This window comes from Centroberyx gerrardi, chromosome 6 (genome assembly GCF_048128805.1).
Source record: "Centroberyx gerrardi isolate f3 chromosome 6, fCenGer3.hap1.cur.20231027, whole genome shotgun sequence".
Taxonomy (NCBI): Eukaryota; Metazoa; Chordata; class Actinopteri; order Beryciformes; family Berycidae; genus Centroberyx; species Centroberyx gerrardi.
The window spans coordinates 16,195,743-16,217,381 of NC_136002.1; the positions used below are offsets into that span (position 1 = coordinate 16,195,743).

General features: G+C 41.3%; 1 protein-coding gene across 1 annotated transcript; it reads left to right on the forward strand.

The window, feature by feature from the left end:
• The first annotated feature begins 6,247 nt into the window (after positions 1-6,247).
• p2ry6 (pyrimidinergic receptor P2Y6) lies at positions 6,248-21,358 on the forward strand. Its single transcript, XM_071904732.2, has 4 exons — positions 6,248-6,338; positions 6,446-6,539; positions 18,768-19,228; positions 19,608-21,358. The coding sequence occupies exons 3-4, from the start codon at positions 18,786-18,788 to the stop codon at positions 20,278-20,280; spliced, it is 1,116 nt and encodes a 371-aa protein (XP_071760833.2). The 5' UTR covers positions 6,248-6,338; positions 6,446-6,539; positions 18,768-18,785; the 3' UTR covers positions 20,281-21,358.
• The last annotated feature ends 281 nt before the right edge of the window (positions 21,359-21,639 follow it).

The following is a 21,639-nucleotide window of genomic DNA, read 5'->3' on the forward strand; positions in this document are numbered from 1 at the left end:
ATAACTCGGTTTCCCTGGTAACACCTGAGGGTTTGACTAATACCTGGAACAATCATTACCATCCCATAAGGTTCTTATGCAATGGAAACGTTGTTCACTACTCCAGTAAATAGGACGAACCTTAGATACGGGAGATATTTCTAGTCCGCTCAGCTCAGCTATGAGCCAGAAAGCTAACGTTATGCTAGCAAGATTCAAATAAAAGTCAATAACATTGCGTACGGTTGACAAACAGTAAATATAATTTGACAGTATGTTTAACAACAAGACATCCAGCCATGTCATTGTCCCCAAATCAATATCAAGATTTTCACGAACAAATGATAGCCAAGCTTGTTAACGTGTTGCAATAAATTGTAAACAGAGGCATTGACTGCGTCCCTGTTGCTATGGTTACTCATTTTAGATACAGGCTGATACTACGTAGCCAGCGCATTAATTTAGAACAGTAAACAGACAGTTTCACTGGAACTACTTAGTAGGTGTCCATTATCAGGAATTAATGGACACCCTGCAGCCAATCAGAATCGAGTATTCACCCAGACCATGGTATAAGCATGAGTATCTTACTTGTAAAGAGGCCAGTATTACTCAGAACTCCACTGTCTAAAATAGATTTCTTCAGTAGAGGCTTCACAATAACACTTTTGAGAGTATCTGGGAATACTACAGTCTCCAGGGATGTGTTTATGATTTTCATGACAGAGTTAGAGAAACTGTTAAAAGTAATGTAGGAATGGGATCAAGATGGCAGGTGGAGGAATTGCTCTGAGCTACGATCTTACGAAGTTCTTGAAACTCATATTCTCACATTGTTTCACTCGTTTTCTCACACTCAAACTGTTTTACTCGGCTTGTGGATCTTTCTGTGCCTTTCTATTTCACTCATCTTCTCTTGCTTATTCTCTCTCTCTCTCTCTCTCTCCTTCTCCCTCTTTCTGTCCGTCACGCACACATGCGCACACTAATTTTAGTCCTCAGAGCTCTCACCAGTGCCAGAATGATGTCTGGTTTACAGACACTGAGGCACCACAAAGACATGTTATATTACAGATCAAGTGTCATTTAACACTCACAGAGAGATGCCAAGCATAAGATTGTGAAAAACCGTCTCTCTCTTCAGAGCAAATGAGCAAAACAAGACAGAAAGTGTCAGAGTGTAGCGAGAGTGAGATGTAATGAGTGTTAATGGTGATGACCACAGTGGTCCTAGAGGTTCATTACTGACTAACTAATGACTTTATTTGCCATGTTGCTTCCTCCCCTGATATCCGGGGGATCCAGCAGGCCGTACTGGAACACATGGCCTCTCAACACCAGATCTTCACCTCCACCAGTGGATTCCTTGGTGGCTACGTCATTTCTGCCTCTGATTTGTGTTTGTTATACTTGTGTGCTCTCAACTGGTGTTTATGTGTTCATTTCACATGTTGCTCTCTTTCATTTGTGTTTGAGGTTTATCTCAGTTCCTTTCAGTTTGTGTTTAACATCTGTTGTTTATGTCTGGCATCTTGCTGTGGATAAGGGTCAAGCGGCATGAACCTGAATAGCTTTTATACAGAAATTTTCATTACATAGGTATCAGAAAAGCACGTAGACAGCATACTCTGATTCAGACCTAAACCACAGTGTAGACATTTATTAATAGTGTAGTGTAGTGTATTAGTGTAGACAATTTTAATATTTGTGTGCATGTAAAAAAAACAACAACAACAACAGTATTTTATCAGCATTATGACTGATGCATATTATTTGGTAGTATTTTGCAATATTGAGCTATAAATATAGTACATAGTATAGTATTTTTAAATTGACCCATTGTACAGCCTGGTACATAGTAGTACCATCTGAACACAAAAAAAATCTTTTACATTTCTGATAATACACATGGAGACTCAAGAACAATAACTCCAAAACAACTTTTTAGCATATAAGACTTGATATGTAAAATCCGATTTCTTTTATTCCTGTATAAATGCAGCCTAGACATGCCAGCCAAGACTGAATCGACTTTAGATCGCTAACATTTTCTTTAAATCCTTTTTGTCTCATTTTCCTCAGGAATTCCCATTGGATATGTTTCCTCTGTCATAGGTAATAGTTTAAAGCAAGGTGATATAACAGTGTGTATGTTTAGTTTAGGGGAGGCATCCCTACATGGCCTGTACTAGTGTCTCTAAATCTTCATGGCTGAGCATTCAGAGTCTGTCAGTCATGCATTCAGCTGACAAGGACAAAATACACACTGCTGTTTAACCAGTTGTCAGTTGCATCATAATGTTCTGCTCTTTGTGTTTCCCTTTCTGTCTGTCTGTCTCTAATTTAGAGGGAAACTGGTCTTTCATACACACTGTACATACTGTACATACATACATAATCATACACACATTTTGTTTTGACATAAAGGCCAATTGTTTCTGTGATTTTAAACTGAAATGACAGCGTCGGGTAACCTGGAAAAACAAGACACTCCTGTAAAAACATTCCACTGCTCAGGTACATGAATCCTGAGGGCATCAGGGCAGCTTTTAGGATTGTATTACTGTGTGAAAACACACACACACACATCAGGACATTTGCATGGAACACTTAGAGTACTTTGTAGTTAAGGTGTTGCATGTACATGAGCCCTAAGGTCATCTGAGCATTTGCTGGGAAATGAGGCCATTTACGTATTTATTCGTCAGACAGTGCACAATCATCCTCCAACATGTAACTACACATCATATAAGTAACACTGTCACATTACAGCCATGCAGTAAAGTCCAGCAGTGAACACTGCAATATTAATTCAAAATAAAATATGTAGTCATGGTGCAATTGAATAAAAACAGTATGTAATAATCGAGCCTTAGAAAAGCCTCAAACTTCTTGTTAAAATCAAGTTCCGATTTAGTTTCTAGATCTGTTGCATTGTGAAATGCACTACAGTACCGGTGGTTTGACTGTACCTGCTCAGATCACCAAGGCACTGAGAGACTGCAGTGGCTGTAAAAACTGAATGATGAACTTTGAAAGCTTCACACTAAAGAGATTACATTTCTTTTATTTCCACCAAAGCACTGTATCATTCATAATTAGAGGATCAGGTAAAGGTGTAGCTCTTGTTAAAGTCCTACTTTTGCACTACAGTGCAGCTCCACCTCAATGAGGACTTATTTGGAAAATTCAAGTGTGTTGAGCTGTGCTGTTGCAGAATAGATGCAGGGTGCGGTGGAGGTGTAAAATAGCTGCATATGGATCGCAGAGGTTGTTACAATGCTCGACCACAATCATTACAAAATTTGCAGATTAAGCTTTGAGCAACTTGTTTCCAAAGGGAAATAAAATTTACTTCCCTTCCTGCACACGTCTTTTTCAATATGACAAATAGGCTCATTCAGAAAAATAGGTTTGTTGGATGTTGGTCAATCTGATTTTGCTGAGTATTTAGAAATCTAGTTTAACTGACGCTGCACACTCTCTTCATATATTCATTTCTCTATCGATCTATCTGCTTCTTTCATCTATCAGTCTCTTTCTATCTCTGAATTTCTTTCTCTCCTTGTCCATTTGTCTTTCTCTTCTCTTGTCCTCTCTGGGTTTGTATTTGTGTCTCACTTTGACTTAAGAACTGTGGTTTGCTTTAGGAACTGAGCATCCTATACATCTATATTTGTACATTGTTGATATACAGTATGCTTGCTACAGTTATATCTGCACCAACGAAGGATTTTCATGTCATATCAGTTAACTTGAGACCAATGTTAAGGGTACTGATATTTGCAGAAAGGCCCTGATTATCTCGGTGTGTGTTGGAGGGTGATGGTAGCCTTTGTATCAATCTAGCATTCCAGCAGTCACTCATTCCTGAACCCTTCTCCTCACCTCAGTGACACTTAAAGGGTTTGTCGTCAAAAAGCACACACCATAACACCATATCTACATATGCACACACACATTTTACTCTCATCTACCCACTCTGTCACACACAAACTCTCATTGTCTCTCAGTCTCTCAACTCTCATTGTCTCTCAGTCTCTCACACAGACACACACTCACATAAAAGACTTGCCAGCTCTCAGGTTTTGTTAAAACGTGATTCCTGTAAACTAGCTTGTCATGCTCCCACCACACACCCACGCACACACGCACAAACACATTCATGCGATAACTTAATGAATCATAACAAAACAATGACAACTGCCTCTGCCAAGTTATCAGCAAGTCGGCAACAATACACAACAGTTCAGCACAATCTGTAGAGTGATGCTACACACTGGCTAAGGTCATAATTTATTTTCTTGCTAATAGACAAGACAGAAGATCCAATCCACACGAAGGCTTGGTCTTCTACACTTAATCTTTCAGTGAACAGGAGGATCCAAACCATATGTTGCACAGTGCACACAGATTGATTCTGCAGGCCTTGGGTTTGATGAATGGATGGCTCTCTGACGGCTGACAGCTGCATGGACTCCTTTCAAATCATTGATTCACACACAAAATGTCACTAATGAAATACAGAGGGGAGTGACTCCAGAACAGAATGAAAGCAATTCTGTCTATTTTCATCAATAACATCTGACATTGACAAGTCTGTTGATAATAAATGAATCGGCTGTGAAGGACAGAGATACTCATTGTGAATGACACGGCTAACACAAAGTGTGTCCCATGTGAAAAGCAGAAAAGGCAGAGATGAGGCCAGTACAGAAGGAATACATGTGGCAGTGATTCACTGGCTCCCACGTTGAAGCGAGCCACTAAAAAGAACGGATAACACGCTACATTTTTCTGGTTGTCTAACAGTTTGAGACCAGTTTGGAATTCCTATCAGCATGGGAAAACATCAACAAAGGACTAACAGTAGTTTCCTCCAGCCATGGTCTCTTATACTCTGGGTCAGGACACAAAATCACAAATCTACTTCAGTTGTCAGTTTTCCAACAACAGTTTTAATTTCCACACATATCGTCCTTTTGAAATGGAAATATTTAACTGGGCCAGACTGAGGACCAAGAGGACACAAACTCAGCTCTCTTTGCCTTAAAGGTTTGCTTATTTTTTCATTTTTGTCCCCCATGTGAAAAAATACTCTTATTTGGACTAGAGTGCTATAATTAAAGGTCAACATTTTTTAACTCAAAAATGATATATCAGATGCCACTGGTCTGATTTAAATGAAACTTGAAGAGATAATGCATTTTGGCACTATGTTCTGGTATGTAAAAAAATACACTGATTGGTCCAATGGTGGTGCTATAATTAAAGGTCACAATTACAAAATTTTAAAGGCCATAACTGCTACACCACTGGTTCGATTCTGATGAAACTTGGAGGGATTATGTGTCTTGTTAGTGATTGGTCCCAAGGGTTGCCTGCATCATTCGTGAGGGGACCACATGTTTACTTGTTTGTCTGTTTTTTTGGTTCACCACAGCTGTGATGAGATTCCAAGCCACTTTACATTTACACCTACATCGTTTAACTCAGTAACTTCGTGGGTGTTATGGAGAGCAATTTGTGCTTCATGATGTGAAAAGGAGCCAATATCAAGATTATAGGACTGAAGACAGGAAGGTTGTTAAATTTGATTACACTTACTTACCAAGCTTGTTAGGCTAAATATCATTGGCTGACTAATGTAGGTTTGAGAAATTCTGCTCTAGCCACATTTTATCTGGTGCAATAGGTACATCAGGTGAAATTCTGAAGCAAACCGGATGCTGAGTAGGACACAGCAGTATTGACATATCAAATAAGAGTGCTATAAAAGTCCTATAAAACACCAACAATTATTACCCTCATGCACCTCTATCACATGTTCCCAGTCTTTTTAACGTCAAGGATCTGCAAACAGATTATTAGACCACACAGACCCCCATTTTATTATTGTATTTATTAGACCTTTTATAGCTTGAGAGATAACAGTGGAGAAAGTGAAACCTATGATCAAAATAGTCATTCAATACATTCTCACATGCACTTTTATGAAATAATTTGCTGTGGACCCCTACTAGGACAGTCTCAAGGACCCCTAGTGGGCCCCAGAACCCAGTTTGGGAACCACTGATTTATACCACACCCAGTGTTGTTGACAGGCCAGGTAAAAAAAACAAAAAGCCCAGACATTTCGCGTGTCCTCGAATCACTCCCTTCTCTCTGGTTGTGTGTGGGCAAGACTCGCTGCGCGTGCACGGCTCCGCTCGAGCGCACGCCCGTGCCATGCATGTGTCCGGTGCACCACCAGCCTCACACACTGTCTGAGAGAGAGAGAGAAAGCAGTGTGTGAGCAGAGCCACTTCACAGAAGGTGCGGGAAAGACAAACGACGACTTGAAGCCACTCTTGTGCAAGGTGCGTATGACAAAACGGGTTGGAGTATGTCGAAAGTGATTTTTTTTTACTTGGTTTTACTTCTATCTGGTCTATTTATTTCACTTTTCTTTGTTGTTGTTGCAGAGGAGACGAGGAGGGCAGACAGGCACCTACTTGCCATGGCTGAGTCGCCAACTTGTTGATGTTGTCAGACTCTTTATTTTATAGCAGTCATTCAAGGTAAGTGCTTGTTACAGTTTTACTGCCATGCTAGCTACCTCATATGCTCACTGTGTGTGAAGTGAAACCCTGAAGGAATGGATAATATCACGTTTGTCCCTAACGAAAAATAACGACATTTCTGCTGGGACTTGTAGCGTGTCTGTGGTGCCTGATAGCGACCTTATCATACCTTTATGGTATTTTTATATAATTTAGTATCACTGTGATATTCCTTGTTTTGCTGTGATATTTTCTAGGCTATTGCATCCTTCTGAAACGTATTGTAGGATTACTATAGGTCATTTTCGTCATGGGTAATATAGGCTATAATTTAATCTGGATCGATTTGGCTGTTTTCTAAGTCTGTCTAAGTCTACTGGATATTTTTTGAATGACGCAGACATTGTGAAAGACATGAGCCATCCACATAAAGGGTGCTACTGTAGGGTGCTTCTGTATGTCGGGTCTTTCTAAATGATAAAATAGGTCACTGCGTTGAAACGCTATAGGACCGACCCAAAGCTGGCAAAACCTCTGTCTGTGTTCTAGTGGAGGAGGATTTATGTCCTTGTTTACAAGTCTGGGACTAGAATGAAGGATTTCCGGTTTATTCTGAAGTTATTAAACTGTCATTGACCTGTTGATAAGAGCCCGGCTGAGCTGTGATAACATCCTTCAGCCTCTCTCCTCCCTCTTCTCCCCATTGTTTTGATCAAATAGATTCAGCCCCAGAAAGAATTACCATGTTCTCTTTATGGCTGATATGATGAGTTTAAATCAGGTGTCTGCTTTCTCAACAACCACGGCCAAGGTGCCCTTGGGCAAGGCAGTGAACTTCCAGGTCCTGGACACAGGACTGTGGTTGTACTGGGCAGATCCCAGGTGTGGATATTTGTAACTGCATCTATGTTGTTGAAAAAGAGCATGCCAGTTTAGAATAATTTCACTGTAAAAATAAAGCAAAAAACAAAACCTTCTGAAGCAGAAAAATGTCGCCGCATCCCTTAAAATTATCCTGGGAACTGCCACTTTTCCCACAAAGTTGGTATAGGCTCATATGTTGTTGTCAGTGAAGCAGCTTGAGAAAACAATGTGGCTGTTGACATCACAGCCTAAAGGTTTGACCTTGTGGTTTCTTTTTGGCAGAGGCTCAAAGTAGGCACAAATCTGGACTAGACTGTCCGCTAATTATCTGCTTTAACTTTGCATCAGGGACATCAATTAGCCTATATATTAAATTAAATATAACCTTTTTTTTTTTTTTACAGTAGGGTAAGAGTCAAGACTATTAAGAACATCTGGCCAGACATTATATTCTCTTTATGGTTAGTTCCTATTCATTGATTATTGTTCTAATGCTCACAATGCTCACAACTATCTATATCTATATCTTCATGTTTTGTGATGCATTAGGCTGTGTCATGGCTTCTATACTCTAGGACTTTGTGATTTACTATTTTGTTTTCCTTTCCCTCAGGACAATAAACTGCCAAAATAATCACAATTAAATAAGGCTAGTTAAAATCGAGCATAACAATTCAACTAGAAGCCAACTTCCTATTCATTTGTTTTACCTATCAAATTTTAGGCATTTGCAAATTACAGTAAATTTTACATGTATTCATCACCAACACTGAGGACAGACTAATATAGTCGCATAGAATAATGAGAGCAAGAGACAAAATGATTGTGGCAGCGAAATGAAACATTCCCATTCCACCTCTAAATATTCATGGGACATTAACAAAGCAGGTAGTGCTAAGGGCAGAACAATTTTTGCTTGTGACTGAGAGGGCCAAGCCTTCCCAACAGCTCACAGAATCACTTGGTGCATGAATGTACTGACAACTCATGTAGTGACATATATGCATACTGACACACATGATAAAGGGACAACAGGTGCCTCACATTCAGTGTGAGAGGACAGTGCAGGACACAATAGACAGCAGAGTAATACTATTTGCTTATATGCATATACTTATTTCCCTATGATTTTTATATCGACTCTGCTGTTAAGGATACCAATAAAAAATGGAGATATGAGGTTGTGCAAGACACTAACTATTTACTGTAAGTCACACTGTTTTCCCAATAATTTTATAGCAGGAAAGGGACTGACCCCAGTCCTGTCACAACAAGTTTTCATATCCCAGTCATAATAACAGAGAACCGTTGGGATGGATTGTGACGTGTAAAGGACTGGCACAGTGGCCTTGGGACTTTGGCATGGCTACAGTGTTTTTAGTGAAGATTCCTTTCTGTCAGACATTAGCTAGGCTTGTGTTGGTGTTTTCTCTGTCTGACTGGGGCCAGATTAGTGTAACAGTGGCATAGAGACAGACAGACAGAAGTTATAGAGATTTATAGAGAGAAATAGAGACCAAAAAGTTTACTGGCCAAAGTTAATTGCGCAGAACTATCTGAATGAGAACATAAGCAAAGGTTCAATGGCAGCCATCCTAAGTGAACCAGCCAAATGACCACTTAAGAATGGTCATTTAATGCGAATGCCCTAAGATAAGTCTGGTCTGAGTGGGATATAAAGGGACGACTCTAATAATTTATCTTGATTGGGAACCATGGAGACCAAAGCTAATATAAAAAACGACTGTATAGTCCCTAAAAACACTGTGTAAATGCCATATAGGAATATACTGTATATCAACATTGGGGCATCAATCACTGAAGACATTCTGTCCTGCCTCTCTGTCTCTGCGTTTTACTGACTTTCTGCTTTGCAGAGCTGCATTCACTTCCCCTGTGAGCCACAAACCCATGACAACAGCCACCACAGGGCTAACTGCTACTTATCAGTCTTTTAAGCTTTTGATATGCCTGACGAAAGGTGTGGACCAAAATGTTACAGCAACTTGCAGCAGCTGATGTTTTGGTCAACATGTTTTTGTATCAACATGACAAGCAACCAGTAATAAGGAGTATTAAAGAACCAAAACAACAGTGCGTTACAGCGGGATAAGTAGAAAATATTTGTGTGTCCCTGGAATATTCATGCATCACAAACAAGCACATAGTCTGATAATAGAGATGTGTAAAGCACAGAAATAAGAAATAAGTGTGTGTGTGTGTGTGTGTGTATGTGTGTGGCTGTTCTTGTGTGTGTGTCCATGACTTTTTGTGCATGTGTGCGTGTGCATTTGTATGTCAGTATGTGCCTGATCCATTTCATGTTCCTGCATTGGTTGCCTACCACTGCTGAAAGAACTGTGAGAAGAAAAGAACTGTACTATGTAAATAAATCAACATTTAGGCTTCTTTTGACCAAAGCCCCTCTGTTCTGCCTGTCTGTCTCTGCGTTTTACTTATTCTCTGCTTTCTCCAGAGCTACATTCACTAACCCTGTGAGTGGCAAACCCCAGACAGCAGCCACCACAGGGCATGGCTTAACTGCTGCCTCTCAGTCTTTATACGCCTGATGAAATCTGTGTAACAAAGCATTACAGCGGCTTGTACCAACAAGTTTTTGTCTACAAGTTTAGGCAAATTATTACCAATAGAATATGTCATGCCATCACGCTTGCAGCCTTCTGTGTTCATCCATATTGACTTTATCTCATGAGTCAGTTCCCATCCCTGTTGAAGCCATTCCTACCCATCTGAAATTCTTCAAAGAGTGGCCCAAACGTCTTAACATTTTGGTTAAGTTGTCTTAATATTTCCACTGTGCGTCAATACTTAGCTAACCCTTTCTCTCCATTTTGCCTCATGGCTAATGCAAGTTTTGAGTTGATGAAACAACCAGTCAGGCAAAATTGTGAAGGACTTGACAGATCTTTTTCAGAGGAGATAAAGGAAGGGGAATTAGCTCAAAAGGCACAGTGCTCACCTAGTATGTAGGATCACGATAATGCCTCTGCTTTCCAAGGAGAGTTTTGAGAAAGTGAAATTGTTCATTGGGGCTGTTGAGTGGCTGTTGTTGACTCTCCTGTATCAAGCAGTTGTTTCACTCTTGGCCATATGGCTTGTATAGAGCCTGTGTTTACCACCAGGCTTTCCCTTCACTCATGTACTATATCTATTTATGGTGCAGCTGATTGGTTTATAGTGTCTCCTCTGTTACGGCCATGCCACCTGTCTTCAGGATTGATTGACTCTTATTAGAGTACGCCATATTAGATGAGATACTGAGTCAAAGGTTTTTTTCTAATTGAGACAAATGGCTCTTCTTTGTCACTGTATCCGCATCTGTCTTTGTTGGACAAATGAAATAGTGTTATCTCAACAAAGTGGATGTTTATGTGTGTGTGTGTGTGTGTGTGCCTGCTTGTGTGTTTGTATGCATGTGTGTGTACTTATGTGCATTTGTGTCTGTATTTATCTACATGTCAGACAGATGAATCCACTTTTCTATTGCATTTCAGCAAATGTATGTCTACATGCATGTGTGCTTATGTTTGTGCTTGTGTCTGGATGCTTGAGGGCCTGTGTGTGTGTGTGTGTGTGTTTGTGTGTCTATCTTTCTGTGTGTTCGACGGGCAAGTGAAACTCTAATTTATTTCAGCCAAAGTGCATATTACCGTATTTCCTCTAATAGTGGCCGGTAGTCAATTAAAAGCCGGGTCTCCGATAATGGCCGGGTCCGTGGTCGACATGAACAAATAAAGGCCGGCCCCAAATACAGGCCGGGGAAAAAAACAAAGGAAACGAGACTAGGTCAAAACCTAGTATATGGCTGGACCGTGTCCGTCTCCTCTCTCCGCCGCTGCCTCTCCACTGCGCCCACGCCCTGTACCTATCGGGGACACCCGGTGACGCATTGGCGTGGGGACCCCGTTGAAATCACGGCCGGATCACCGGGGACAAATCGGCGCCCAGCTATCGGCACTGGCCGGAACCGTGCCCCCGGGAAACTCGAAGCGTCGGCAGTAAGCCCTCGGCGCGCCGAAACCTCCATGCCGCCGACAGAACAGAGGGCTGTCAGGTGGACTGAGCTCACGCATCGAAATAAACGGCAATATGATATAATTGTATAGATTCTACTTTAGCTTCAGTTAGCTTCAGTTAGCTTCAGTTAGCTTCAGCGTACATGCAAACAACGGTGGATACCGGTAATCTCCTGGTGCCTGTTTGTAACTGTAGTTTGTAGTAACGTACAAGTGCCACAGGCCGACGGAAGTCTCTGGAGCATGCCGTCGTCGATTACCGTAATTATCGTAATGCATTGCAGTAACAAAAAAACGGCTACCTAACGTACCCCAACAGAAGCAGATCAGAAAATCAAACTTCATACTAAAATATGAGCAAATATACTTATCAAGCAGAGGGAATTAGAAATAAAGGCCTGTCTCTAATATAAGCCTGCTTCCAATAAAGGCCTGGTACCCTCTGCAGTTGAGGTAAATAAAGGCCCGGGCCAATATTAGAGGAAATACGGTATGTGCATATACGTTTGTGGGCCAGAGAGTGATGAGGAGTGGGCATGAATCATTGATTACAGTGGTCAGGGACTGTCTAGCAGAGCAGAGATGGGAAACTAATTGGACTTAAATTGTTCCCTGCTCTCTCCTCCAATCAACATCTTTCTCCTCTTTTAGTTTAGACCACCCACAGGACACTGCTGGCCAGACTGTGTGTGTGTGTGTGTGTGTGTGTGTGTGTGTGTGTGTGTGTGTGTGTGTGTGTACGAGTTTTGTATCTGTCAACATGAAGGGGGAAAAAAAGTAAGATCCCTCCTCTCCATGCTAGTCACCAGTTCCCTACTCTTTCAGATCAGATTCCCCACAGGGCAACTCTGTAGCCGGCCAGGCACATATAGATTGGCTGCCACAGCTAATGAAACTAGATTGCTGTGTATCTGAGTGTGTGTATGTGGTGGTGTTGGGGTGTCAGACAGAGAGAATGCCTGTCTTTTGTATTGTTTATAGAAAGTCATATTTGTGCGTGTTTGAGAGAACGCCAGAGAAATTGTCTCATTTGTATGAGTCCATGATTGCTTGCATACATAATGTGTGTTTGTGTGTGTCTGTATTTCTGTCCATTCGCTCTCTGTCTGTGTCTGTGAATTAGAGAGAGTAATAGGCTGGCTCTGCTAACTGCTTAAGATGCTAACATGTCTGATGTGTCTTGCTTTACAAGTCGCATTACCTTAACCAGGATTCATAAGTAAGATTGTGGAAAGATAAGTTTACATGATGACGCCAGAGCAACATGCTGAATATTCATTATGACTATACATATATCCTCTTAGGTAACAGCACTCTGAAAACATTTTTGTATTGAACAACCCAGTTGAATGTATGTTCAGCTGTTAATCTTCTATATCTGATGTGTCTCCAGTTGCAGTCACATTGCTGTAATCATGGTTTATAAATAAACTTGCGACACCTTCAGTTCTACCTTTTGGCTGGCCAGAGTGCACTTGGCAATGTGTTTCTCATGTCAAAGCATGTGTGTGTGTGTGAAAGAGAGAGATAAATAGAGTGCAGAGTGAAGGAGTGTCGCTGTGAACGACTGGTAATATTACTCCCTTGGGCCAGCCAGAGCTTCCAAGGAAAAGTGGGAGGGATTGTGGGTGTGGTGTGTCCTGGTGAACTACTTGCCATGCTGCTGTCTTTTAAAGGAGACTGCGCACAGGGGAATTAGCTCAAATGGTAGAGCGCTCGCTTAGCATGCGAGAGGTAGCGGGATCGATGCCTGCATTCTCCAAGACAGCTTTTGAGTAAATGGTTTGGTTGGACACATACGACACTGTCGAGGATAAGCGTATCAACAGTGGAAACAGCAGTGTCTTATTTACTGTATGAATGGCATTGGTTCTTTATCATGTTGGTCTGTGCAAGGCTGTGCAGCCTATCTAATAACCTCTGCTCTTCCTATCTTTTACAGTTGTATATTTGAGAGTATACACAACTCTTTCTCAGACAGTTAACAGGAAGGTTAATGGTTGAGTGCTTACTAGCATGCAGGAGACGTTACCAGGATCAATCCCTGTATTATTCTCTAAGAAAGGGTTTGAGTTGATGGTATGTTGACATGGAAAGAAGAACTTGTTAACAATACTGAACCCATGTAGCGAGAAAACCGACTATAGGAAGACTATATAGAAAGCAGCACATTCTCTGTCATAAAGTGATAAACAGTTGTCAACTTTGCTCTGACTTGGAACAGAGCATGTAACTGTTTTGGCATCATGATGGCCCACTTGAATAGAACAATGAAGAGATGAGTGATTAATTATTGTAAATATTTGCACTCATTTGTCATGATTGAGTGAAATTGTGATTTGAAATGACTTCACTACATGTACAGCTTTCATTTTTCTGAGGTTTAAAAAGCAAGCCTAAACCTGTATCAGTAAAACGTAAACCAGTAGTGTAGGATAATTGGCAGGTTTTCTCTTGCCAATGTTTTTGTGGTTCATTGTCTCCTTTGATTGCAGTACTTTATGATTAACAGCATTTCTTCGTCCTATTATGTCATGCATGGTTTTTAGTTTATTTATATGGGTAACTTTTAAACACACTCTAAGAAAAAGTATACCTGGGGCTGTCAAAAGGTACAAATCTGTACCTTTTTTTTTTCTCACACTGCAATACTAAACCCATATAGACAAAATATCAACTGAATTAGGGAAACTAAAAAAATCAATGCCTGTTTTGAGTTGAAGTGTGCTGATATGGATAGGGTAACTTGCTAACAATAGGAAAACCATGTGGCCAGAATACCTGCACTGACATCATAGAGCAAGTAACTGACTCCTTCACTGTCATAATGCCTAAACCTGTATAACTTTAATTAAGCTAATAGCGTTTTAACATAATTGACAGGTTTTCTCTTGCCAGTTTCCTTGTGGTTCATTGTTTTTTTTGATTACATTACTTAATGAATAACAATATTTCTTAATCCTGTTGGGTGATGCAAGGCTGTAGGGGCTTTCAAACTAACTTTGACTGTTCCCCATTTCTGCACAGTAGTATAGTTGAGGGCATACAGCAGTTCTCTATCTCAGACACATCCTATAACTGGAAGGAGAATTAGATAATATGCTTGAGTGTTTGCTTAGCATGCGAGAGGTTAACAAGAGATCAATCCCATATTCTCCAGTAAAGACTCTGGGTTGTAGGCACATGGATTAGCAACTTCACATTACCAAACCCATATAGCCAGAACATTGACTGTGTAAGGGCAAGTGTTGAAAACAGCATACTTTCTGTGATAAAGATCAAAGTCTTTAATTTTAGAACTTTAACAATATTTTCTTATGCATGCATCATAGAGCATGGAACTAACTGGTTTGCCATCATAATGGCATTGCCAAATAGAACACTGGAAAGTGTTTTCTCTTAGTGAAGAGAGAAAGGAATTAAACTTTGCCTTGAAATATTCTATGAATCTTCACAACATAATCTGTCAATTTGTAGATTTTAAAAACCAAGCCAAATCCTGTTTAACTAAGCCAGTTGTAGGCTGTGGTAGGCTTTCTCTTGCCAGTATCCTTGTGTTTCATAGTCTTATTTGATTACATTACTTAATCAATGATACTATTTGTGCATGTTTTGAGACATGCGAGGCTACATAAGCCATATAGTAACTTGTGTTGTACCTAACTTCTACTGTACATAGTTGTGTAGATGAGGATGTACACTGGTCCTCTTTCTCAGAGGTAAGGAAGAGAGAGTTAGTTCAAATGGTACTGTGCTTGCTTATCATGTGAGAAGTAATAGGATTGATGCCTGTATTCTCCAAGACAGGTTTTGAGTTATAGCTATATTGACATGGATAGGCTAACTTCTTCTATATACAAAAACTGGATGGCGATCACCCACAAATACCAAACTTAAACATACATATGGGGCAAAGGACTAGAATGGTTTTGAATGGTATGACCTTTTATACAGGTCACAAACACCATCCAACAGTTGACATGGTTACGACTCTAGCATTTCCTTATACTCATACTTCCTTTTCATTTACAGACAACATTACATATAATAATTCTGGGCATATATCTGAATGTAAGTGCTCACAAGAATCCACCTTTGATAATGGTCAAAATGGGCTTTAGTTCAAAAGGAAGGGTTTTTAATGTAGCTCTGTATTTAGCCCATTAGGCACTGTGTGGAGTCCATAAAAGGCTTCATTCTGTAATAGTCTGAGATCCAGACTGCCACCGTGCCTAGGACAATGTACTCTCTCAAGCTAGAAATGGAGTGGTTTAACTGAATGAAGTGCCTTGCTATAGGGGAATAGGCATCTTGTGTCATAATGGCACTCCTGTGTTCTGTTATGCTGACTAGGGCAACTTCTTAGCAGTATTAAACTGCAAGCCAGAATATTAACTGTATTAGACAAAGTGTTGAAACCACACACAACCACACTTTCTGTGGAAAAAGATGAAAGTGTTTTTTTGTAACTAGAATTTTACCTATTGTCAACACTGTAATACCTGCACTGACATCATAGAGCATGGAACTGTTTCACCATCCTTGAGTAATTGTACTGTGTCAAATCTTCTTGGAAGAGAAAATTCAGTCAAACTTAATTTAAAATGATTATTATCATCTCTAATAATATCTTTGCTACTTGTGTTTTCATTGTCATTGTTGATGCTCTTGCTGCTGCTGTTTTGTTTTGCTTTGGCAATGCAAGAGGATCTTATGCCAAATACCCTTTAAATTATATTGAAATTAAACTGAGAGAGGAGAAAGAGGGAAATATTGAGAGTGAAATAGCTTGCAGGAAAAGTGAAATGGTGAATGTGTGTGTGTGTGTTTGCGTGTGTGTGTTTTTGTGCATGCATGTGTGTATCTATTAATCGTCTGACTTTTAACTGAAAGCAAATGCAGAACATGAAATGGATATAGAGAGTGGCTATGAGCAAACACTTCACCCAAAGGCCATCAGAGCACTGTGAAGTACTGACAAACACACCCAGTGATTGTTATTTGCTCTCTAGGGTGTTGGGAAATTGAAAATGTGACCAACACACACACACACACACACACACACACACACTAACACATCCTGTCCGCCTGCGTTGGTCAAGTACATGCATGTGCACTCACACACACACACACACACACACACACACACACTCTCTCTCCAGCAGCCATAAAGAACTAAGGTATTCTCATGAATTTGAGTCTAAGGTACAGTGTGTCTCTCTCTACTGTCCCAAAACCTATGCTATTCCTCTGTGCCTGATTATTGGCATAGTGCAATGAAATGGGTTGTGGTCTACTGGCACTCTGTGTTCCCTCCTCCTCCTCCTCACCTTCCTCCTCCCTTTCACTTACTCTGCCAGGAATTATGAAATCATGCGTCACTGACAGACTGCACACACATACCCACACAGAGGAATAAACTTACAACACACACACTCACAAAATATACACACAGTTTTTAAAAATACAGTTTTGTTTTTACAGTTTAAGTAAACGCAGATTTACAAGACACAGCTAACAATCCTCCACAGACACGCGCGCACACTCAGACACACACACAAAAACACACACACACACACACACACGCATGAAGTGTTTGCAGCTGAAGGGGTGTCAGTTGTTAAATGGCATGAGTCAGAGTCTGAGATTGCCATAGAGGAAATGGCTAAAGCCAATCACTTATTCGCCCACGTGCTGCCATGAAAGAAATGGATATGATTGATGTTGGTGATGGAGGCGGTAGTGAAAAGTCTGCATTAATCTCTGTGTGTAACAGTCTCCTCCAGACAGTGTGAGCTGTGAGTGGGAGACTCTAGACAGACTTCAGACGTATCCACTGGCAATGAGATGACGCAAGGCTAAACTAACCTATTAGGGTTAGGGTTTGGGGCTAGTTGAAAGCTAGCAAACTCGTATCAATCCTACTATTTATTTGTTTTTAGTTTTTTTAGTAAGAAAGTAATTACTGGCATTAATTATTAGCAACCACTAGTAATTAACTAGCAAATGCCTAGTAACTCCCTGGCAACCACTAGTAATCACTTAGCAACCACCTAGTAAGACCCTAGCAACCACTAGTAATCACCTAGCAACTACCTAGGAACTCCCCAGCAACACCTAGCAACTACCTTGGAACTCCAGAGAAACCACTAGTAATCACCTAGCAGCCATCAAGTAAAACCCTAGCAACCACTAGTAATCACCTAGCAGCTACCAAGTAAAACCCTAGCAACCACTAGTAATCACCTAGCAGCTACCAAGTAAAACCCTAGCAACCACTAGTAATCACCTAGCAGCTACCAAGTAAAACCCTAGTAACCACTAGTAATCACCTAGCTATACCCTAGCAACCACTAGTAATCACCAGCAACCACCAAGTAAAACCCTAGCAACGACTAATAATCACATAGCAACCACCTAGTTATACCCCAGCAACCACTAGTAATCACATAGCAAGTGCCTAGTAACACCCTAGCAACCACTAATAATCACCTAGCAACTGCTTAGTAACACCCTATCAACCACTAGTAATCACCTTGGAACCACCTAGTCACACTCTAGCAACCACCTAGTTATACCCCAGCAACCGCTAGTAATCATGTAGCAAGTGCCTAGTAACACCCTAGCAACCACTAATAATCACCTAGCAACTGCTCAGTAACACCCTAGCAACCACTAATAATCACCTAGCAACCACCTAGTGACACCCTAGCAATCACTAACAACCCTAAAGCCCTAACAACCACTACTAATCGCATAGCAACCATCTAGTAACACCCTTGCCACTACTACTACTCCTGCTGTTGCTGCTATTACTGCTGATGCTGCAAGTACACACAATTTCTCCAGGAAATGTAGGTTTCTACTTTAATACTGCAATTCTTAACCCAGGGTTGAGTTCATGAATTGTTGTATTGACTCTGCAAAACCAGGGATAGTCGTACTCTAGAGCAGGGCTTGATGAGCATTTTTCCACTTTAGAATGTACTGGTGTCAAATGTTAATTATCTGAACTCAGTTGGCCTTGGGTTAAAGATGTTACAGAATGCAGTTAGCCCTGGGCCAAGTCCAATGTGGACAAGGCTCGAGCTGATAGCACTCAAGTGTGAATCAAGGGAATACTGATCTCTCATGACCTCTGGTGGAGAGCATGAGCATGAACAGCCACAAAACATCAGAATTTTATTTTGAATAGGAATACCCCCTTCTATCCATTTTAATTCTGTCAGTGTCATTCACAATGTAGGTTAAAATAGTTACATTAATATCCAACTAATGACCTCTTCATCTCTATCTGTCTCTTACTTTCTGTATTTCTCTCTCTTTGTCTGTCTCTCTCTCCCAGAATGTGAAGGGAGCTACCATGCCGATGCCCTCTGTCGAATCCTTCCCCACGGAAACTCTCCTCTCGGGACCCTTCTCCTCCTCGGACTTCTACTCATCAGAGTTCCACCCTATAGAGTCCTACACTACAGAAGGCCTCATCGCCAGCATCAGCAACACCAGCAACATCGGCAGGTCAGGCGGCCCTCGCTGCACCTACAAGGAGGACTTCAAACGTATCCTACTTCCTGCCGTCTACAGCTTTGTCTTCCTGCTCGGCCTTCCTCTCAACGCTGCCGTCATACTGAAGATATGGAAGCGGCGGCCCAACCTGTCCCGGAACAACATCTACATGCTCAACTTGGCCACCGCCGACTTCCTGTACGTGATGTCGCTTCCCCTGCTCATCTACAACTATGCCAGCCATGACTACTGGCCCTTTGGGGAGCTTGCCTGCAAATTGGTCAGGTTTCAGTTCTACAGGTGAGGTATTTGACTGGCTATTGGTTAATTATCTATGTATGCGTCTGTGTATGTATTCCTTTATTCATTTACTTTCCAGGGTGAGGTTAAGCGAGTAAACTTGTTCTTTCTTATCATTGCCCTGCTCTACCTTCACAGAGTTACACAAAATCAGAACTAGAACTAGGCTATAGTACAACAGTCTTCTACTATTTGCCACTGATGGCCATTCTCACCGATATGATGTAAAGTTTTGGATTGAGAGCTTTGAATATGATTTAAGTTTAGCACCACACAGCATGACATGATACATATGTGATAGATGTAATACAGTGCAATACAAAAGAACGCAGTACAATAAGGTTTGACATGACCGTATTTTCCTTCCCCTGTTTTGCAGTAATCTGCATGGCAGCATTCTGTTCCTCACCTGCATCAGCATGCAGCGCTACGTGGGCATCTGCCACCCACTAGCCAGCTGGCACAAGCAGGGTGGGCGCAGGCTGGCATGGTGTATCTGCGGAGGGGTATGGCTGGTGGTCGCCATCCTCTGCGCACCGACCTTCCATTTCGCTGCGACAGGAATCCAGCGCAACCGCACAGTGTGCTATGATTTAAGTCGGCCGGAGCATTCTTTAGGCTACTATCCCTACGGCATGGCCCTGACCTTCCTCGGTTTTCTGTTGCCTTTTATGGGCGTGATGGTGTGCTACTGCCGGATGGCCCGCTTGCTCTGCCGCCCGGTGTCCTACCAGGGTGTTTCCACGGCGACTGGGGAGAAACGGGACAAGGCGGTACGGATGATCATCGTGGTGGCGGCAGTGTTCTCTATTAGCTTCCTGCCGTTTCACCTCACCAAGACCATGTACCTTCTGGTGCGCGCGCTGCCTGCCGCACCCTGCGAGACACGGAACTTGTTTTCCATCATCTATAAAAGCACCAGGCCGTTTGCCAGCATGAACAGTGTTCTGGACCCTATTCTGTTCTACTTCACCCAGCCACGCTACCGCAGGAGCACCAGGAAGTTTGTGCTCAAAGTCACCACCCTCAAGGACAAGGGCACCAGTGTGTGACCGACCAGTAGATCACAAACCGCAGTGGTACTTCTTCAAAGTCTGCTTGCCGGACCAGTGGTGGTTCCTAGGATGTTGCGGCGTGGTATTTGTTCTGGTTAGCTGTTTTCAGAACAATTTTCCTCATGCGAGTTGTAATGTAAGGCATGGTCCTTGAAGGTAGCACTTGTATAGCTTGCCATTCCCTGTAACAAAGGACCACGCCTTCCAAAAAGAGTCCAAAAAGGCGCTGGCATAGAGGAACACTCTAGAGAGGCTTCTAAACTGCAACCTGGATGTTGTAATCTGGCAATCTGAAAGGTAATTGAGAAACCTCAAACTGGAGCCGAGACTAAGAAGAACTAGGTGGAGAAATTCTCTGTGTTACAATTTATATGAATAGTCTATTATGGCAATACTTCCATAACCATAAAATCACACTGAACCATCATAGCCTATGGATGTATTTCAGGCATTTTGGAGGCATTCATTTCTCGTGGAGATTCCAGATTATTTTCTATCATCCTTATCGCATATTTGTTATGGCAGAACAATACTGTAACATGTAAGCGCTGACATAAGCGCGGTGGTGTCATCAGCAGACCTGACACGCGACAACATCCCCTGCTGTCCCCTTTCCTATCAGTCTTCACTGTGCACTGTGCAGTAAAGGAGAAATGTTGTAATATAGTCTCTTTTTCTAAAGGAGGGTTTCACACCTCTTTCTCTCTCTGCCTCTCTCCATTGTGCACTGTGTTGTAAGAAATGCTAGGAAATAATATAAAACAACTGGTGTCTTCCACTCAAGTCACTCTCCACATAGAACAATGCATGCAAGATCATTATATGTGACCATGTGTGTGATCCTGAGGTGGATATACTATATAGATAAAGAAAGAGAGAAGGAAAGAACAAGTACTTTTAAAGGATAAAATCCACCATGGTTCTAAACCATGTAAAAATACTGAAAACTATCATGTATTTATGACTGCATGTTAAAATTGCATGAAGTACTGACTTATAACATTGTTATTTGTTCACATGTAGTGAGAGTTTGTGTTCTGGTAGGAAATTAACAGGTGCTAGGTTTAAAAATGCCTGAGAAATGTAGGTTTGCAGATGCAAAAATGGCGATGGAAATAAGGAAAACAGGATTGAAAATGAAAAATATGTGCACCTTTTTATATCAGTAGTGTGTTATATTTCCATATGAAGGATTCTGCTGAAATTTCCCCAAAAGTAAATTCAACCCCTGTTCTTTCAACTTTATCCTAGCTACAGGGATTGTTGTTACATATTTTGACCACTGGATGGTGTGTGCGAATTTTAGGCATGGTCTAACTTTAGGTTCAACTCTGTGGTTTGCTGCTTCCTGTGTGT

Bases quoted from the DNA above. Each gene is read 5' to 3' on its own strand.
- p2ry6 (XM_071904732.2), top strand. From the start codon at position 18,786: ATGCCGATGCCCTCTGTCGAATCCTTCCCCACGGAAACTCTCCTCTCG. The intron at 19,229-19,607 runs GTGAGGTATTTG...CCTGTTTTGCAG, and splicing joins GTCAGGTTTCAGTTCTACAG to TAATCTGCATGGCAGCATTC.